General features: G+C 33.8%; 2 protein-coding genes and 1 pseudogene across 5 annotated transcripts; 1 reads left to right on the forward strand and 2 right to left on the reverse strand.

Annotated features, from left to right (window-relative positions):
* Window positions 1-1,117: 1,117 nt before the first annotated feature.
* Window positions 1,118-5,090, forward strand: LOC108453367 (uncharacterized). Of its 2 annotated transcripts, none has more exons than XM_053028719.1 (9): window positions 1,118-1,568; window positions 2,014-2,289; window positions 2,426-2,528; window positions 2,792-2,871; window positions 2,949-3,026; window positions 3,440-3,531; window positions 4,318-4,429; window positions 4,630-4,755; window positions 4,855-5,090. In XM_053028719.1, exons 1-9 carry the CDS (start codon window positions 1,269-1,271, stop codon window positions 4,969-4,971), a joined length of 1,284 nt encoding a protein of 427 aa, XP_052884679.1. In that variant the 5' UTR covers window positions 1,118-1,268; the 3' UTR covers window positions 4,972-5,090. The 2 variants fall into 2 exon arrangements, with proteins under 2 accessions (XP_052884679.1, XP_017606920.1); XM_017751431.2 differs by having other exon boundaries at window positions 1,124-1,568; window positions 2,080-2,289.
* Window positions 4,931-9,816, reverse strand: LOC108451504 (kelch repeat-containing protein At3g27220-like; annotated as a pseudogene).
* A 529-nt stretch (window positions 9,817-10,345) lies between these two features.
* Window positions 10,346-17,055, reverse strand: LOC108453359 (uncharacterized membrane protein At1g16860). Of its 3 annotated transcripts, none has more exons than XR_008283233.1 (6): window positions 16,690-17,055; window positions 14,096-15,072; window positions 12,552-12,707; window positions 11,873-12,084; window positions 10,795-11,279; window positions 10,346-10,722 (listed from the first exon to the last, which is right to left on the reverse strand). XR_008283233.1 is itself a non-coding variant. In XM_053028716.1 (6 exons), the coding sequence occupies exons 3-6, from the start codon at window positions 14,990-14,992 to the stop codon at window positions 11,087-11,089; spliced, it is 1,458 nt and encodes a 485-aa protein (XP_052884676.1). In that variant the 5' UTR covers window positions 14,993-15,072; window positions 16,092-16,203; window positions 16,690-17,055; the 3' UTR covers window positions 10,746-11,086. The 3 variants fall into 3 exon arrangements, 2 of the variants coding, with proteins under 2 accessions (XP_052884676.1, XP_052884675.1); XM_053028716.1 differs by lacking the exon at window positions 10,346-10,722 and adding an exon at window positions 16,092-16,203 and having other exon boundaries at window positions 10,746-11,279; XM_053028715.1 differs by lacking the exon at window positions 10,346-10,722 and having other exon boundaries at window positions 10,746-11,279.
* Between the last annotated feature and the right edge of the window lie 1,316 nt (window positions 17,056-18,371).

The following is an 18,371-nucleotide window of genomic DNA, read 5'->3' on the forward strand; positions in this document are numbered from 1 at the left end:
TTGTAAAATTATAAACACATGTAGACTTCCTTGGCCATGAGAACAATGAGGAAAACAAGCAGCAGCAGGTTGTCGTATACTGTAAAGAGTTGGACTTTTATTCTTAATCTTACACGATCAAATATCAATATGCGCCAAGGAAAGGAACTTGAAAGGGAAATTAAGATGTGAATCTGACCAAAAGAAAAGAGCATATAAAAAGATGAGGAAAAGAATTTAATTAATGGCAATAAAAAAAACGTATTGTGCCCAATCAGCCAACTCACAAAAACAACATGATTAACTTTTATTGTTGATAGGAATCACTTGAGTTGGATCAATATCAACCTCTCTCCACTCTTCTTTTATTAGAAATACACACTCCCTTCTTCTTCTTCTTTTTTCCATATTTTCGATAATCCTTTTATACAATATTTAAAATTATTTATAATTTTTCGTATTTTAATACCTTCAAACTTATATTTTTTTATAACAACAACAATATTAATATCAATTAAATTAACAAAAACACGAACACTAAAAATTATAAGATAATAGAATTAAAAAATAATAACACAGAACTTTGAAAGCAAGAATTATAAATGATGACCTTCATCATTTATTATTATTATTATTATTATTATTTACAAAACTCTTCTTGTTTTATTGTTTTTTAAAGCTTAACATCTATTGATTATTTCTTACCTTTATTTCTCCGAAATTTCCTTCACAAATATGGAATGAAATCTACAAATTTTCCTATTTTAATTATTTTCTCGATATATGTGAATATTTTATTGGCGGAATAAATATCTGTAAATAAGGAAATAACAAGCTTGTAAATATATTTAGTTTTTATAAAAATAATATCAAATAAATATATATATTCACCGTTTCTTTTGGTTTTAAAATTCGAGTTTTGAACAATGCATTGTATTTTCATTTTTAGGAGATGCATTCTATTTTCAAATTTTAAAATTGATTTTGTTAATTTTGGAAAATAAAAAAGTGTGACAAAAAGAATATAAAGAAAAATAAATTACGTATAGGAGAAAAATAGCATAAATTCGGGTAAAAATAAAATTCTCAAATCTCTTTCAAGAATCTCTCTTTTTACTCAGATCAATATCCTTTCACTGTTCTTTTTCATTAATAATTAAAATAAAATAAAAAGACAAAACCCCTGTCTGTACTAACTCAAAAACCCTTTTGCTTCTTTATAAGCAAAAACACTGAAAAGGCCCTCTTTTTTCTCATTTTTTCATCGTAGATCTCTTTGGTGTTCTCCAATGGAATCTCTCTCAAGTTCAGTGTTCATCTCTAATGTATCTGAGACACACCCTTTTCTCCACACCCACTCACTTGCCTCTTCACCTTCATCATCATCGTCTTCTCCTTTTTTGATCAAAGGGCCAAGCAAACGAATTGAGTCTCTCAAATTCAACGCCGAAACCTCTCACTTTCATGGTTTTCGTCTCCACGCTCTATCTCGCGAGGTTCCCGATGAAGGTGAGGGCCAGCCGCAGCCTCTAACCCTCAATGTTGGGTTTAGCTTTGTTTCTGAGGAGGATAGTCTTTCTGTCTCTCAGGTAATCTGAATAACTCCGTTCTCGCTTTGCTTTTTTGAACTTCTCTGCTGTTTGCTTATTTGGGTTCTTTTTAAGTTTTATATTTATGTAATGTTTGCTTTGTTTACTCTACAATTTGTGTAAGCACATTGAGAAAGATACATGAGATGAGAACCTCTCTAACTTTGCATTTGATTTGATAGAAAAGCAAACTTACTGTTTTTGAATGATTTAGAAAATAGCAATATAATTTTTGGGTTTAGCAAAAATGTAGGTTTTACTTTTTCAATTTTATGTTTGAATGTTTCTTAGATTTGTACTCTTGAAAAAAATCGAAAATTTAGAGGGCCTAATGCAAGGGATCGGTTGAGGGTTTAAAATTTTTCAAGGGTGTGAATGTTACTATAGTTTATGATCTTTGGACCCTTTTTCTTTTTTTTTTTTTTTTCCGTTTTGGTTGTCATAGAGACTTGTTGGATGTATCAAGTGGCTACTTCAGCTTGGTATTGATAGTCTCTCTTATATTCTGAAGGGTGATCCAGATCAAAATGGAAGCAGCAAGAAGGATGACGATAAATTAACAAAGGTTGAAACCTCTGTAGTAGCTCCTCATAGTAGTGGAGCCACTGGGGGTACAAGAGCTGGGCTTTTCAGAACCCCAATATCTGGTGGAGTGCAGAGTGCAACTTCAGCCCATGGATTACCCCGACCATCCTTAGCAGTCCGTAATCTGATGGAACAAGTAAAGGCTATTTTTTGAGTTCTAAATATTGTCATGTCTTGATAAAAATAATTTGATCTATTCTCTTTCTTTTTGTCTCTTTTCCAGTTTTGCTGTAATTTAATAGTCCTGTATTTATTGGCATCTGTAATTTAAGGCTAGATTTGCTCATTTATGCACTGTAATGTCTCGGATGCACCACCGACGAGAAGGGTATCCCTTTGGCTCTCTGGTTGATTTTGTGCCTGATTCAATGGGCCGTAAGTAGTTTACTTTTGAAGTTCTGTTAGTTGTTTATGCCTTCTTTCCACCGTAAATGTTTTATCAGAACATTTGTTAAACTTTCTTGGTTTCTTATATTATTGTTATTTTGAAGTGAAAGAGCCTTAATAACTATGTGTTTATCCTTTATGAAAGTAGCAGACTTTCTTTGCCTATAAGTAGGACAGCTGTGTAAATGGAAGCTGGTTTTTGTCTATAATTTTTTAGATTATTTGATATATCTTTGTCTTTCAATCTGCAGATCCAATATTTTCATTTTCTCCATTGGCTATCCATACGCGGAATTTATTAGCAGACCCTAGATGCACCCTTGTTGTGCAGGTTAATTGTTTTGATCCTTTTGCTCTGATGGAATATCTTGGTTAGTTATTGTCCACTTATCAAAGTTGGATTTACAGATACCTGGATGGAGTGGCTTATCAAATGCAAGGGTAACGATATTTGGCGATGTCTACCCTCTTCCTGAACATCAACAGGTGCTTGCCTAAATCCCCTTTTCTTTCTGTTTTTTGGTTGTGGAAAAAGAAAGAGGGGGGGGGGGTTTCATAGTTCATATTCAGTTGGGATGCTTGCTAAAAGAGATTAGGACTTCTTCTTTTTACTTCATGGGCTCAGGGCATTGCTTCCAAAACGGCTGTAGAGAGCAAGGTTCTCTTCCCTTGGAGTCTATCCTATAGCTTGTAGAGGATGTCTATTTGGAGGATTTGATTTCCTCACCATTGAAAGAATGCATACTTTTGGATATTTTCTCCTTTCTTCTCTTTGATCACATGCTTAAAGGGTATTGTTTATCTCTAGGTTCACTAAATTTCTTCTATTATATGCATTGTGCATGTCTGTAGAATTTGTGCCTAAAATACGCCTCACCTTGGGTTGGTTATTTTACTAGGAATGGGCTCATAAACAGTACATAGCGAAACATCAACAAGGGCCATCACAACAGTGGGGGAATTTCTACTACTTCAGGATGCAGAACATAAGGTCTGCTTTGGTCTATAGGATTTCTTATCTCTGGTGCCAGCTAATGTTTCCTTCTTAGAAAGCCTATAGACTAATTCTTTGTGCATTGCATCTTATCTCTGACCTTTTTTTCTTGCTGATTCTTTCATTTGGAAACTGCTAATATCTATTATACAGTCATGCACTTGTAATATTTAGTAGAGTTTAATTTGTTTGGGTGCTGAGGAATGGGTTCTTAGTTTGGTTGCCAGTGTCTTCAAGCTTGCAGTCGCTCTAACTTGCGCCGTCCTAGTTCATTTTTTAATGAGATACGAGGATTTTCATATATGACTACATTTTTTTCTCTTAATGGTCTTTTATTTATAGTTAATAGAAAACAATCTGTTTTCACTGAATTTAGGAATCAGTGTTCTTGTTGCCTAGCTTGTATGTTTAGTTCGTTGTTCTACTAAGTACTACCCCAAGGTTCGGTTGAACTGAAATTGGTTCAACATGGAGAAAGAAATATTTCTGGTGTGTACTTTGATTTTAAGTTTCATCGTTTTACTAGTTACCTTATGACACTTGGTTTCTATGTAACATATGAGACCATGTAAAATAACGCTGCTTTTGTATTCAGAAGTCTGATTAGTAGTGGGATAAAAGTAAACAGTTAATTAACATTCCCCTGTTTTCTTTGATTTTTTTTCCTTTTTACATAGTAGTTACATTATTATTGTTATTATTATTTTGAATCTTTTGTACTTGATGTAAATTTGTCGTATAATCCACACAGGGAAAATATTTATTTATCAAAATTTTTTTCAGTGACATATATTTCATTGGAGGATTTGGCACTGTTGCATGGGTCGATGTAATGGAATATGAAGCAGTTAAACCAGATAAGATTGCTGTTGATGGAGGTGAACAAAACCTGAAGGTGAACATTTTTGATTCTTAGAATCTCAGTTTTCCTCTTCTAATTTGCATGGATTATGTGTTATCTTATGTGCTTCATTCTTCTTTTCTTTTGAAGATCTAAGTCTACTAATTGATTTCTCTATACATATGCTCTTATGAAGTTTGCCAATAGGCCCTATTTTCCCGGGCTAATTTGGGTTTCATTTGCTTCTACTGTAGGAATTAAATGTAACCTTTTCAAAGCCTCTGAGGAAGCTGTTATCAAAAGAAGCTGAGGTTGATGATGCAGCTCTTATATCAATAGACAGCAAAGGAATTGACATCAGGGTCCGTCAAGGTGCACAGGTATTGATTATTTTGGAATTTAAAGTCTGGGTTTGTTTGGAGGTGTAGGTATTTTATATGCCAGTTCCTATATAAATTCTATTTTATGCCATTTTTCAGTTCAACATACAGAGGTTATCATTTGAAGAAGGGCAAACTGTTGAAACGTTGGAGGAAGCCAAAGCTGCTTTGTGGAACGTAATAAAGAAAGGTCAAGTGCAGAATCTGAAGAAATAGAATAAGTTGCATTTTACTAGAAGAATAAAGGGCAAATCACTCAAATGTAATATCATAGAGAAGGTTATTTATTAAAACATGGAAGTTTGTAATTTCTAACAAGGATTCTTCCCCCCAAATTCTCATGCTCTTTTTCCCTCCCCAGAATTTTTGGCAATTTTTATAGGTGGATCGAGCTATGACGCAATTTTAATTTTTTGTCTGAGTTCAATTATGACTCGGCTAAGACCGAATTCATTTTTAGCATATTCTTTTGAAAAAATTAGGACTGGATGAATGACCATTTAATTATAAACAAGTCTGTTTAGCATATCCAAAATTGTGTTGGAAATGGACGTTAATATGTCATTTATCCACCTATTCATCATGGAATTGACAAGGACTATAAGAAAGTTCCTATAAACTAATTAATACAATGATTTTACGTGTTTTTGTAAATGAACAAAATATTTTAATTTCATCACATGGTAAATATTGGTCAAAATTTGAAAAAGGTTGGATTATGAGTTCAATTTTAATTTGGTTCTCCACATTTCTCCAATGACCTTCTTTTGTGCCGGATCGGTTGGCCCTTTGTCTCGCTGCCCTGATATGAAATACAGCCATCCTTGCCAATACCCGACCAGTGTGGTTTTCACCCGGTATGGAAGTTCTCTAATCACCGACCACTTCTGTTAAAGCAGTGTCACAAACATCAGACCACTTCTGTTAAAGCAGTGTCACAAACATCAGACCTTATAAAATAATTTGAAAAAACACATGAACAATACTCTGTTGTTTAGTGCAAAGAACATGCAGAATGTAGTATCATATTTTGAGGTTTCACGCGTATCAATTATATACAATGATTATCATGTCTTCTTGATGCAGTAAACTCGAAAGTGTTCCATGCAAAGTTGAGTCCCAGTTTTAAATGCAATATATTTAATCAAAGACCTTTTACTAATTAAGATGGAAGTGCGTATGGGAAATATCTGAATTCTGAAATGCAATCAATATCGTAAGGAATTGACTCAAAAGCATGCATGCATACATACATACATTCATACACACATACATACATATGCATATGTACTCGTTTTAACACTTGGTGCACAATGACCCCCACCGGTAATAGAGGGAAAGCAATGAAGTCTGGCAGTCAAAAAATAAAACCAAGTGATGCTTTCAGCCAAATGTGAAAACTACTAGGCTGAAGATTGTAGTCTGCATATAAGCTAGAAAAGGCTGAATAACAGCAGCAACTCCACTTGACACATGTCTGGGCAGCCATGGGGGTGCTCTGTGCATAACTACGTACACATGCCTTTTTGCAGACGTGTGTATGAATAATAGAATAGAATGCAAATCATCCAAACTATGTGAGTATAAGCATAAACATGCATATATATATATATATATATATATATATATGAAAATCTTCTTTACGCAACTGTACAAAGATAAGAAGATAATACCAGTGTATCAAAATTGAACTGAAATATTTCTCCAACCAGAACCATCTTTTTCGTTACAGGGTGTTTCTCTGTTGTGCCTCCAACAATAACAATGGAATTGCTAACGATTGCCCAAGCAAATTCAATATGTGAATCTGGCTTTAGCATAGGAGGTAATGTTTTCCACTTCACTTCGTCATCCAACATGTATACATTACCAAATACAACCTGAAGCAGAATTAGAAAATAAGTTAATTTTAAGGCTCCATATATATATATATATATATATATTTACAGGAAAATATATTATTCATAGAAAATTTAGCAAAGAACGTTAGAGATGCAATAACCTGACATTAGACAGAACCTACATCGTCTAGTTTGAAACACATTTTGTAAAATATATAATCAATCAGTTAGCTAAACCCATTTATCCACAGTATTATATCACATCGCATTTATCATGTATCATAAAATACTCACAGATGAATACATGCACAGGACAGAGGAAACAGCATAGCAAGCATAACTTTTATTTTGCCAATATTCCTGATAATATCAGTAAAGCTTGTGGTTTAAGAAAAGAGATCAACATGCAGGACATGAATACGTGCCAATTACAATCATAAAATGATACAGAATGCTTTAAAGGAAACAGACCAACAAAATAATATACTATTATTAAAAAGGCCAATCGAGAGAACTCTCAAGAAAAACACAAATGTCCTCCTTACTTCGTTCCTTCGGGAGCATTTGAAAATAGGTGCTCCAGGTTTAGCCATAAAATCACCCTCCTGGCCCCCAATAACATAAAGACGATCTTTAAACACAACACAGCCCCTACATTAATGACATTTGAAAGACGAAGTTTAGGTGAGACTACACGAGGAATGCACAACTGAAATCAACATGTTATTTTATTGGCTCCCAAAAACAAATAGATGCTCGTATGATATGACGAAAGCAGCCTTTTAATAATCAAGGACAACAGTTCCAAATATTTCAGTGTTTACATTGCTTGCTTTTTCTAAATTAGATAATGAAATTGTGTTCATGCAATATGTATTATGGCTTAAAGATATAAAGAAAAACACATTAGAACAACATATCAGCAACTGAAGATTAAAACTAAAAATTTCTAACACCCCCACATGATATACAGCATAATTGCAGTGATGCCATCCTGAAATTAACTATTGTCTCAATTTGTTTTACATACCATTTCATTAATGGTAAAAACTAAACCTGCATGTATACATCTGTTCGGATTTCTATAATACAAAAATGTATAAATCATCAAGATAAGATGCTATGAATTCATAATCCAAATGTATGACATTGTAATCAAGAACATGCATCCAATTCCAAAAAATTCACAAAAAGAATAATCAATCAACTTGCAACATGGAAAAGCAATATTAGAGAACACTCCTGTGATGTTCCCCCCCCCCCAGCCCCCGGTGGAATGAGTATTTCACTCCTCCACTCCTTTTCTAATGCTTTCCCATCCTTCACAGCAAGACTCCAATGCTCTAACTCAGGTCTATGCCCATTCCCCTAGCTGCCACCCATCACATGAAGTCGACCTCTCCAAAGTTGAGTGGCTGGTGCATACCTGAAAATACTCAAGTGCATTGCCACTTAAACCACATAAACTTCAGTAGATGTATAATATCTTCATCAAAAAACAACAAAAAAGCAAGAAAAACGGATTAACAAGGCAACATATCCAAGAAGAGGAAAAAATGAAAAGCAAGGGTGAGAGAGAGAAGATAAGACAACCAAAACTATAGTTAGAATTGCAAAATAGCATTGAAGTTGAACCGCAAACTCAGAGGATCAATTTTATAAATTAATGATAAATATGCAAGTTATTGTTCTATAGGATTGTTGAATAAGCAGAAAAGAATTGTAGCAGATCATCTCTTTTGTCATTAGATACTCGGCAAATTATGCAGACAAGTTCAGGCCTTATGAAGCAGAATTGAAAGCAAAGAACAAAGGAAACTCATCAAACCAATAAAAAAAGCCAGATACAACTTACACAAAGTGATAGGAAAGCAAGCAGTAGAAACTACATTGAACAAAATCATTTTTCTTTTCCACAATGCAGGTTAGATACATTAAAGAGAGCTCACACACGTACTAACCTAGGGAAAAATGGAGTCCGAGTAATAGAACTGACAAGCAACTATAAAGTGTTATACATGCAAAAACACCCAAACAGGCAGAATTCTGAATGAAAGTCCAGCTGTTTTTCCTTCAAACATCTTTATCACTCATTTTTTGCAGACAAGGTTTCTCTATGGAACAGCCTACTGTTTACCCATCACAATGCACGTGTAGAGTGTACACATTAACACTTATAAACATACACAGTTTACCAGGGACAAGAACATTCTGCTTCCTCCACAGTTACTATATACCTCCAACATAACTTGATTGATATATACACATACCTAGAGACTGGCAAAGGGGGGAAGTCATGCCATTTCTTCGTCTTAGTGTCGAGAACGAATGTGTGAGCCGTAGGACCCCTGCATTGAGGACCATATTGTCCAGTGACCACGTACATATATCGTCCATCTGTTACCATACCTAAATGTGAGTGCGCCATTTCTCTTGGCATATCAAATCTTCCTCCCCATGAATTATCCATAAAATTGTATATATCAACCTGTGAATGCACCTATGATACAAACATTGCAAGCGAAGAAGAAAACAATACTGAGAAGCATAACTCTATTTAACACAAATATACATGCTCCAAAATCACCATAGAAGAAGTCGAAAATGCAGTCCCCAGGAAGTAAAGAAAGTAAAAAGAAAAGAGAAAAAGAAAAAGAAAAGGCAAAGCATAGTACATAAGAAAAGGTAGAAAGGGTAGTGTTAAGTAACTAACTAACGTGGTTAATGGTGCTATATCCAGCAAAGACATAAAGAAGATCGTTAATCTGAATAGCAGCCCCATCAAGACGAGGAACAGGTGCAGTTGCCATCTTCTCCCATTCGAGTTGAGGAGCAGGCAAATCAAAAAAAGTAGCTGACAACACTCTGCCATCCTTAACATTATTGTCTCCATGCCCCTGCAACACCACCAAAGGAGTAAGTAAACAGAATTGATGAAGTGGGAGTTTCCCCAGTGATCTAAGAAATTGAAAGATAAAGAAGTAAGAGAGTGTTGGGTTTACTATGGGGTTGGGGTTTGAGTGATGGTGGGAAGCAAATGGAGGGGCATCTGAAGAAAGAAGAGACCAATTGCTGGAAAAAGAAAGAGAGAGAAAGATAAGGATTGAAGGAAGGAGATGAAGAAGCCCTCAATGAAGCGGCCGATTCCCAGTAGACCAACGCAAAGCAATACCAATCTCGGCGTCACCGATGCCTGGTGCTTCGCTGTCGGTCTCACCATTCCTTTGTCTTTCGGTTTTGGGTTCAAGTTGCAGGCTGCAAAGTGACTACTTTTTTTGGTTTTTCCTTACACCGACGTTACAGTTATTTTCTTGTCAGCAATTAAACCAACATCTCTTACCATTTATATTTTTATTTATAAACTAAAATTGTTTTAGGCTAATATATTAATTAAACCCTTAAATTTTGTTATTTTGTTTAAATAACCCCTTTCTGTAAAAAAAAAATTATACTTTCATCATATCCAAATTAACTCTTAAATTTTAACTGGTACTAAAATAGAAGTCTTAATTTTTGAGTTGTATCTAAGTCGGTATAAAAGTAGACTATTTATTGTCCTTTTAACATTTAATGTTATATGTAAAACTGATGTTGATGCGTCTTTTTCATACCTTTTTCTTTCCATTTCACTGGTATAAATTTGTGACTTCGAAAGGTTTATCTTATCAATAAGATTGCTTGCGTCGTGGTTTCCAGTGTCACATCGTTGTTTTGATTAGAAAATGATGGTTGAGACTTAACATCAAAAATTTAATTTTATCCACTACATTAGTTGACTTAATATAAATATATAATTAAACTGTTTTTCTCCAAAGGAAATATATAGCATCAATCCATGAAGGATTCAGCTCAGTTTTTGGAAGATTGATTAAATCGATTTTTTATTCTTTTAAACTTATTGAACCCACCAACTGCACAGCTCGAATGTTGATTGATAAAGACATTCCTCCTCCTTCCAAAGTAGTAGTGATAATGATGATGATGATGATGATGATGATGAAACCAGACCAATGCAACGCAATCAAAAGAACATCCCAATTCCAAGTGGTAAAAAGGAAACACTGATATTTTACACAAATTACCGATAAGAAATTCAATCCAAAGCCATCAATGGATCAAACTGAGCCTGTCATTTTTGCAAACAAAACGTAAGGTAAAACAGTCCATGTAGATAGAAACAACGAATATACTTGAATACCTTGTTAATGTTTTTCTTTTCTTTTCCCTGAAACCTTGACAAACACAAAATCCCCAAGTGCACGAAAGCCGATCAACCCCCACGACAACACCATTTGAACCCTACACCATAAAACTAACTGCAAAGAAACCTGGAAAAAGCTATACACCGAATTAAAAGGTAAGAGAAGCTGCCTGCCTCTCTCGTGTTCATCGTTTGTCCTCGCCACATCCCCAAAATATTAATAGAATAACAAGGGAAAAAATATAGTGTTGTAGCTGAAAAAAAAAAAAAGTTTACAATGCACATGCTACTAAACAGGTATGGCATCATTATTTGACGTGTCTTCACATCTCAATACAATACCCTCGAGGCTAGCTGGGAAGATACATTTGGGCCATTGGCAACCGGTTGCAATGGGTTCAGGCGGAGGAACAATCATAAGGACATTGTCGTTTCTCTGAACAACTCCCATTACACTAACCGTGCTTCCTTCCTTGATATACCTACATAAATTTGCAATTTCAGAATAGGTTACAACATGATGAGAGTTCTCCCAAACTCATTCAACTATGGTATCACACATGCTTACAAGTTAGAGCTACAATTGTTCTTCGACCTCCAAGCACCCCAAAGAGGTTGTCACAATTTAATTGAAAATGAAATTTTCAGAAGGTACGAAGTGTCCATTTCAATATAGAGTCAATACATAAACATTGTAACCTCAGCAACAAATCAAACACTGATCTACATTGTATCCAAAGCTCCAACCCTAACCGAAACAGCCTTCCTCTAGATTTCTATATTATTTAATTTTGTAATTACAGTATAGACTTAGAGGAATGGTAGATCAAATGAACCATAAATGAGTAGGATGCTGCTGCATAAAACATAATACATACACTTGACATCAGTATAAGCTACATGTACATCTTTATGCTAGGGCTTAGAGGTGGCAATTGAGTGGGTTCAGGTTATTTCAAGTTTGGAAGACAATTTCAGGCTACTAGCCATTGGTCAAAGAGAGAGACCCATTTACTGCTCCTGCAACATAAGCACTTAATATCAAGGCAGAACTATAAATAGGAGAGAAATTTACCCTTCTTTCAGTCGCATTAATCGGTCATCACTTGAAAGATTCCTTTCTCCCAACCACCTGATGAACTCTGGAGATAATGTTTCGTTGGCTGGGTTGACATCTATAACAATTGAGTCGTCCACATAAGGAGTCACAACTGCTCCATTGCCTGTTTTTACTAATGCTCTCAACCCAGACTGGAAATCGGAGATGTAGAAGTCAACAGCACGCCTCTGTCGAAATGGCATACAAAAGTTTAATATTCAAAACAGAAAGAAGGCTGGAGAACATTACTAATCCATGTTACTTTGACTCTTCATTTTTTTAAACCTATGTCTGACACTCGCATCGACATATATCCAAACATGGGTATATGGGGATATGAACCTCTAAATACATGGAAACTTAGAAAAAAAAATTGAATATGCGCGTCAGTCACATACTCATACCAAACAGTTATACCCGAGTCCAAGTAACATAGAAACTGAACTGAAAAGATGGGAAAAAACAAACAGATCTTTTCACATACGGCATTTATATAATTAGACAACACCAATACAAATTTTGACCCATCTGCCCAACGACAGCTATAACCAAAGGGCAATGTACCATTTCACAGCATAGTAAGCCAACAAAGCCATAAAAAATTTTCTTAAAAGTTCAGGAGAAGATAATAAAAATTAACAATTCAATTACTCACTTCCAACAATCGGAGTCCCCAGGTAAAACGACGATGTTTAGGATTGGCAGCTTTGGAATCCCATCCTCGATACTCATATAAACTAGTTGATGTATAAACACATCTTGGAACTTTCTGGAAGGATGACTCAAGAGGCACGTTCCCACATGTTACCACCTTCAAAAATTACAACCAAACGATTAATCAGTATCATCTACAGATTACAAGTAGATCAAATTGAATGATTCCAACAAAAAGCACAAGTACACAAACATATGCAACCAGTAATTCAATTCCCAGTAGTTGGAAGATGTTCGGCAGTTACATGGGATCATATGTGCATAAAACAAATGATCTTGTATTTGTACATGGTTTTTGATACAACGAGTCGCTTAAACCCATGGTAACCAATAAGACCTTGAGTTGGCAAATTGACATCCACTCAAATTATATCTTTTATTTTGATAAAATATAATATCATACTTCAAACCATATAGATAACATGAAAGGAATATCTTGCAGAATTTAGGTTAAACAATATTATGGTGAAAATTTTACGATCAATAAGGCTCAATCACATGAAAAAACTATATTTTATGTACACTACTACCTACACAAGTACTTGTAAGGGTATGGCATCACTGTTAAAACAGATTTGTGCTATGTTTGATAGGAGTATTATTTTTCAACATGTTTTGGCACATTAGTTTATTTCACTTGGTGATTTTCAGCCACCAACATGACTTAGTTTTAGCAAAAGAAAGGAAATTTTTTTAATTATTTTGAAGAGGTCTTATTTTTTACTAGAGTTTTACTCATCCTTCTAATTTCAAGTTTAGATTTATATTAATCATTCTTTATGTTAATACAATCTAATTCAATACTTATGTAATAACCAAGCTTTTCCTTGTGCTAATACACAAATCCCTTGTTCAGTTATCTAGTGTATTAACACAAGGAAAAGCTTAATTATTAGGTAGAATTAAAATAGTTTGTCATAACATAAAGAATAATTAGTATAAATTTAAATGAATAAAACTCTAGTAAAAAGTAAGACTTCTTCAATATAAGTAAAAGAATTTCCTTCTCTTTGCTCAAAACAATCATGTGAGTGGCTAAAATTTTCCAAGTGTAGTTAATTTATTGCTAACTCATGTACTAAGACGTGTTGAAAAAATAATACTCCTACAAAATGTAGGATAAATGACCAAACGAGGCATTAATATCTCATAATCAACTACATTAAAGTCAGTTAAAGTATTTCAATCCTTCTGGTAAACCAAATAATATCTTATAAACTTCTCTATGATCCATATATAAAGATTCAACAAGATTTGATGATCATCGTCAACAACCTAATGAAACACTTGTCCTTAATCAGGCTTAGGACTGACTATAACAAGTAACCCTCAACAAAGCCAGTTTTTTCATAGTGAGAGGGGGCAAAAAGAGACGGGATTCGGGGAAAGTATTGAATAATTTAGGATGTTCATGTGATTATAGATTGCAATTTTCTGGTAGCAAATATGAAAATATCATATCTGAACAGAAATTAAATCACTTACCCCAGAGATTTTCACGAATTGCCCATTTTTTGCATTTCTAAGCTCTGCATCTGGATAACCAGCAATGAAACCCATAATAGCTGTTCTCCCATAGCAAGAGTTCCAAGCAAATAATGCAGCAACAGTACCAAAAAGAACCACAACAACGATGAGGAGAATGGCATTGTGAACCGCTCCAAGAATAAAACCACCAGCAATGAAACCCATTACAAAGAGCAGTATCAGTGCATATAATATTAGCTTGGGGAAGTTCCTCTTGAAAGAAAAGTCGTCGTTTTGGCCAAGAATATTCACAGCCTGATTATGAACAACAGCAGAACCTTTGACTTTCATTGATCCCATAGATTCCAGAGGACCAGACACTTTCCGAGGAGCACCGGAGGAATTTAGTGGCCCAGAGGAGATGGGCCCAGATGTAATAAGGCCAGTTGCAGGGAGAACAGGAATTGGACCAGAATTTTGACGTCCGCTTGGTGTCACTCCACCAGATTGTGGACCGGATGATTTCTTCGCAGGATCCCCATGTCTATTTAGTGGTCCAGAGTTTGACTTCTTCAATGAGACTGAACCAGACATGCCTCCAGCGCCACCAGGACCTGATGTGGTGTAGCCAGCCCGAGGTGCTGCATTAGGCATGATTGGTCCAGAATGTGAAGCAGCACCCCCGAAAGATCCAGTCCTTGAAGGAGCACCACTTATAGGTCCAGATTTCCTGGATTTAGAACCATCTGTAGGGATATCAAACATTTTCCCTAGTTCTCCTGATTTCTTAATATCTCCACCAGTATAGGGCATGGCCACTGAGCTCATGGTCGGAGTCCTTTCTTTAGGCTGCTCTGGCCTGCCTGACACGTAAAGCCCATTGCTGAGCTGATGAGATGGGAATCTGGAACCCATCTAGCTTCCTATGTATGATGCAGAAGATACTTAACAAGAAAGGTTTCTAGTAGTACGCCGAAAAGTAACTCAAAACCCCCCTGACAAAATAGCACCTTAGCTATCAGAAGAATAGTTCAACTCTAAGGATCACAGAGATATATTCTGGCATTGAAAGAACCAAGCATCAAAGGATACAGATTGAACTGATCAGGTACTCAGAGAAACACTCAGATAGCAGCACGAAAAGGCACATAATTACATTACTCTTCTATATGATAAAAATGGTTACAATAAAATTCGCATAAACAAAGAAGCAGCACAAGAAGGGTTCAATAGTCAATCATCCAATTCTGGTCATAACGGTAGAATGTGATGAAGAATAACGACTGATGTAAGCAACGCAGAAATCGTGCATCCAAAAGAAACAAATTCAGTAACAGGAAAAACAAAGACAATGAAAATTGAAAAGACCAATTTGATCAAATTAATGCATCTGAAAACAGGTTCAAAAATCAGTTGCTCGGCAATAGTTGTTGAAAAGAAGAATCATATAACACAACCTCATGTCCTCTGATAAAAAAAAGCCCCATAATAATCCCAGTTTGTAGTATATGAACCAAAAAGCACTTGCCTGCTAACTGTAATGGTAAAATCCTCTGTTTCAAAAAAAGTTTCCAAAAGGAAGAAATAAAGTAGAAGAATCATATCTTCTGCTGCTTAATATTCTATAAAATTCCTATTAAGCAGTACAACTAAGTTCAAGAGCTTCATAGTGATTGAGCCGAGACTACTTTGTTCACATGTTTTGTATAAAACTATCCATGTATGCTAGAGTCCACAAACTAGACATCCGGTATTACTGAAGTTATTCACACAAGCATTTAGAATAGAAACGAAGAGAACCATGAAGATCTAAAACCATGAAAAGAGAATCAGAAGTTGCCAGTCCCGTTCATTAATAATTTACTGACAGAAGACTAGATTTGTTCACCTCTTGAATGGTTTGAAAATATGAATGAACTACCAAATCAAGCTATAAGTCAAATGACTTCGATTGTACAAGAGATTATTAACATCTTCATAAAAGGTTAAACCCAAATAAAAAGACCAAGCATACCTAGATCACAATTTGAAACAAATCAATGAACAGATTGAGATCCAAGGCTCAAGTAACAGAAGTTCCCAATGATCAAAGATGTTGATTCAATATTTTCAAGCTCCTTTTATGGCTGACACAAAAGATTGTAGATTACCATAGCTTTCCAATTAAGAAAAACACCATACAAAAAGACAACTAAAGAACCAATTTGACATCCCAAATCAAGAAGGAAAAGAGAAAAAAAAGAAGTGCATTCCCATCCTATTTTTCTTTTCCTCAAAATAGATAAAAAGAAAATCTAAATGTAAACAAGCAGATACTTTCAAGCTGAAGCTCAATGTAAAATAAAACACTTATTACATTTTTTTTCCATTTTCCTTAGCCTACATTTTTCCTCAACAGGCTCATATAGAAAGGATTATAAGGAAAATGGGAAAAAGGATAGTTTTTTTTTAACAACACCCCAAAAAAAATGTAAAATCAATGTCTAGATAACAAAATAAAGCAAACCCAGATCACCAGTTTGAAGAAAAACCAATAAAATGGGATAGATCTGAGGAAAAATAAACAAGTTATTAAAAAGAGTGAAAAGGACTATGAAGACAGAGAGACATACCTGGAAGTGAAGAAGTGGAGGAAACCAGGAGATTTAGAGACATTATACGAGGAAAATAATAATCATACATAACCAAACAAAAACAAAACAATAATCCCACTCTTTTTTTTTTCCCCTCTCTCTCTACCTCTAAGTTTTTAGCTGTTTACTGGGTTTTTTTTTTTTTCCTTCTCTTTTTCGGTTTTTACTTTTAGTTTAAGAACAGTAGTGAGTTTTTTTTTTTTTTTGGGTTATATTTTTTTTGGTGTATCAGTCTTTTAGACTTTGAGACTTGAGAGAGCCGCAACGCAACAACTGGTGGGTTGTCTCATCCGACAACTTCTCCAATATTTTTTATTGTTATTATATTAATAAATTAATTTAGGAACGTACCACGGGGTTAGCTTTATCTTTTTGAATAAGTTGTAGACATATATAATTAAGGTTTAATTTGATTATCAGTCCCTGTATTTTTATATATTTAAAATTTAGTTTTTTACTTTTAATCTCATGAATTTGGTCCTTTTATTATTTCGATTTAATAATTAAAGTTTAATGGATAACATTGTCATCGAAATCCCATTTAATTGACTTATGTAATGTTTTAAAATAAAAACCATGTGATCGATATTACTTGTGTGAAAAGTTAAATAAACAAATAAAAATATTAAAATATGCAGTTATAATATTTTCAATTGTGAAATTGGGTTTGTAAAATTCTTCGGTGCTATTTTAAAAAGAGTGAAAATCAATTTTTCTTTTTTTCTTTTTCTTACACGGGCATTTAAAAAAAACACATAATTAAATTTAACAAAAATCCTTTGAGGATGCTATTACATGGACTTTAATTATTAAATTAAAAGAATGAAAAAACTAAATAATTAAAAGTAAAATAACTAAATCTCATATATATATATATATATATAATAGGGACTAGGAGCAAAAATAGATCATAAATTAATGTTATTTTATTATTTACATGTTTAACATCTAGAAATATATAATATATACAATATAATCAGGATATAAAACTGAATTATTTTATTATATTGATATATGTTCAAAATAAGTGATAAGTAATTTTAGAGGTAGAATAAAATATTCAAAAGATAATATAAAATATTTAGCATAACAATAAAATGTTAAAATAAAAGTAAAAATATATAATTATTTATAATTTTGGAAAATATTTTATACGAGTTCACAAGCAGATTAAGGTTTGACAAGTATTTTATAAAATACAATAAAATTAAAAAATAGAGACATAATAATTTTTAATATTATTTGTAGAATAAAAGAAAGTACACTATCAAGTCATGTTTATTTTTCATACACTTATAAATTCAATATATAATTTAAATTTAAATATATTTATTTGGAGAGATTGATTTTGAATATTTAAATAACGTAAATGATCGTTTTCATTTTTTGTTTCCTCTTAAAGGTTTGCACGCGGTAAAGATTATCTTGGTTTTCAGCTTGTTTCCGAATTTTCCTCAAGAGCTTGACATTTGATGCAGGATCAAATGCAAAATAATATTAAATTATAAGTAATTAAAAGTAATAAATTTTATAAAAAAAAAGAAAATTGGTGGAAAGATCTTTAAAATATTAATGAAATGATACAAGTTGCAGAAAAGAAATTATTAATGTTTGAATATTAAAATCTAAGTAGAGAGCTATGCGGTGACATATATTATCAT

Source organism: Gossypium arboreum, chromosome 5 (genome assembly GCF_025698485.1).
Source record: "Gossypium arboreum isolate Shixiya-1 chromosome 5, ASM2569848v2, whole genome shotgun sequence".
NCBI classification, from domain to species: Eukaryota; Viridiplantae; Streptophyta; class Magnoliopsida; order Malvales; family Malvaceae; genus Gossypium; species Gossypium arboreum.

Coding starts and splice junctions, on each gene's coding strand:
- LOC108453367 (XM_053028719.1), top strand. CDS start 1,269: ATGGAATCTCTCTCAAGTTCAGTGTTCATCTCTAATGTATCTGAGACA. Junction 1,569..2,013: donor ATAGTCTTTCTGTCTCTCAG/GTAATCTGAATA, acceptor TGGTTGTCATAG/AGACTTGTTGGATGTATCAA. Junction 4,756..4,854: donor GGGTCCGTCAAGGTGCACAG/GTATTGATTATT, acceptor GCCATTTTTCAG/TTCAACATACAGAGGTTATC.
- LOC108453359 (XM_053028715.1), bottom strand. CDS start 14,992: ATGGGTTCCAGATTCCCATCTCATCAGCTCAGCAATGGGCTTTACGTG. Junction 12,708..14,095: donor AATTCGTGAAAATCTCTGGG/GTAAGTGATTTA, acceptor TAATTTTTGAAG/GTGGTAACATGTGGGAACGT. Junction 12,085..12,551: donor GGGGACTCCGATTGTTGGAA/GTGAGTAATTGA, acceptor CCATTTCGACAG/AGGCGTGCTGTTGACTTCTA.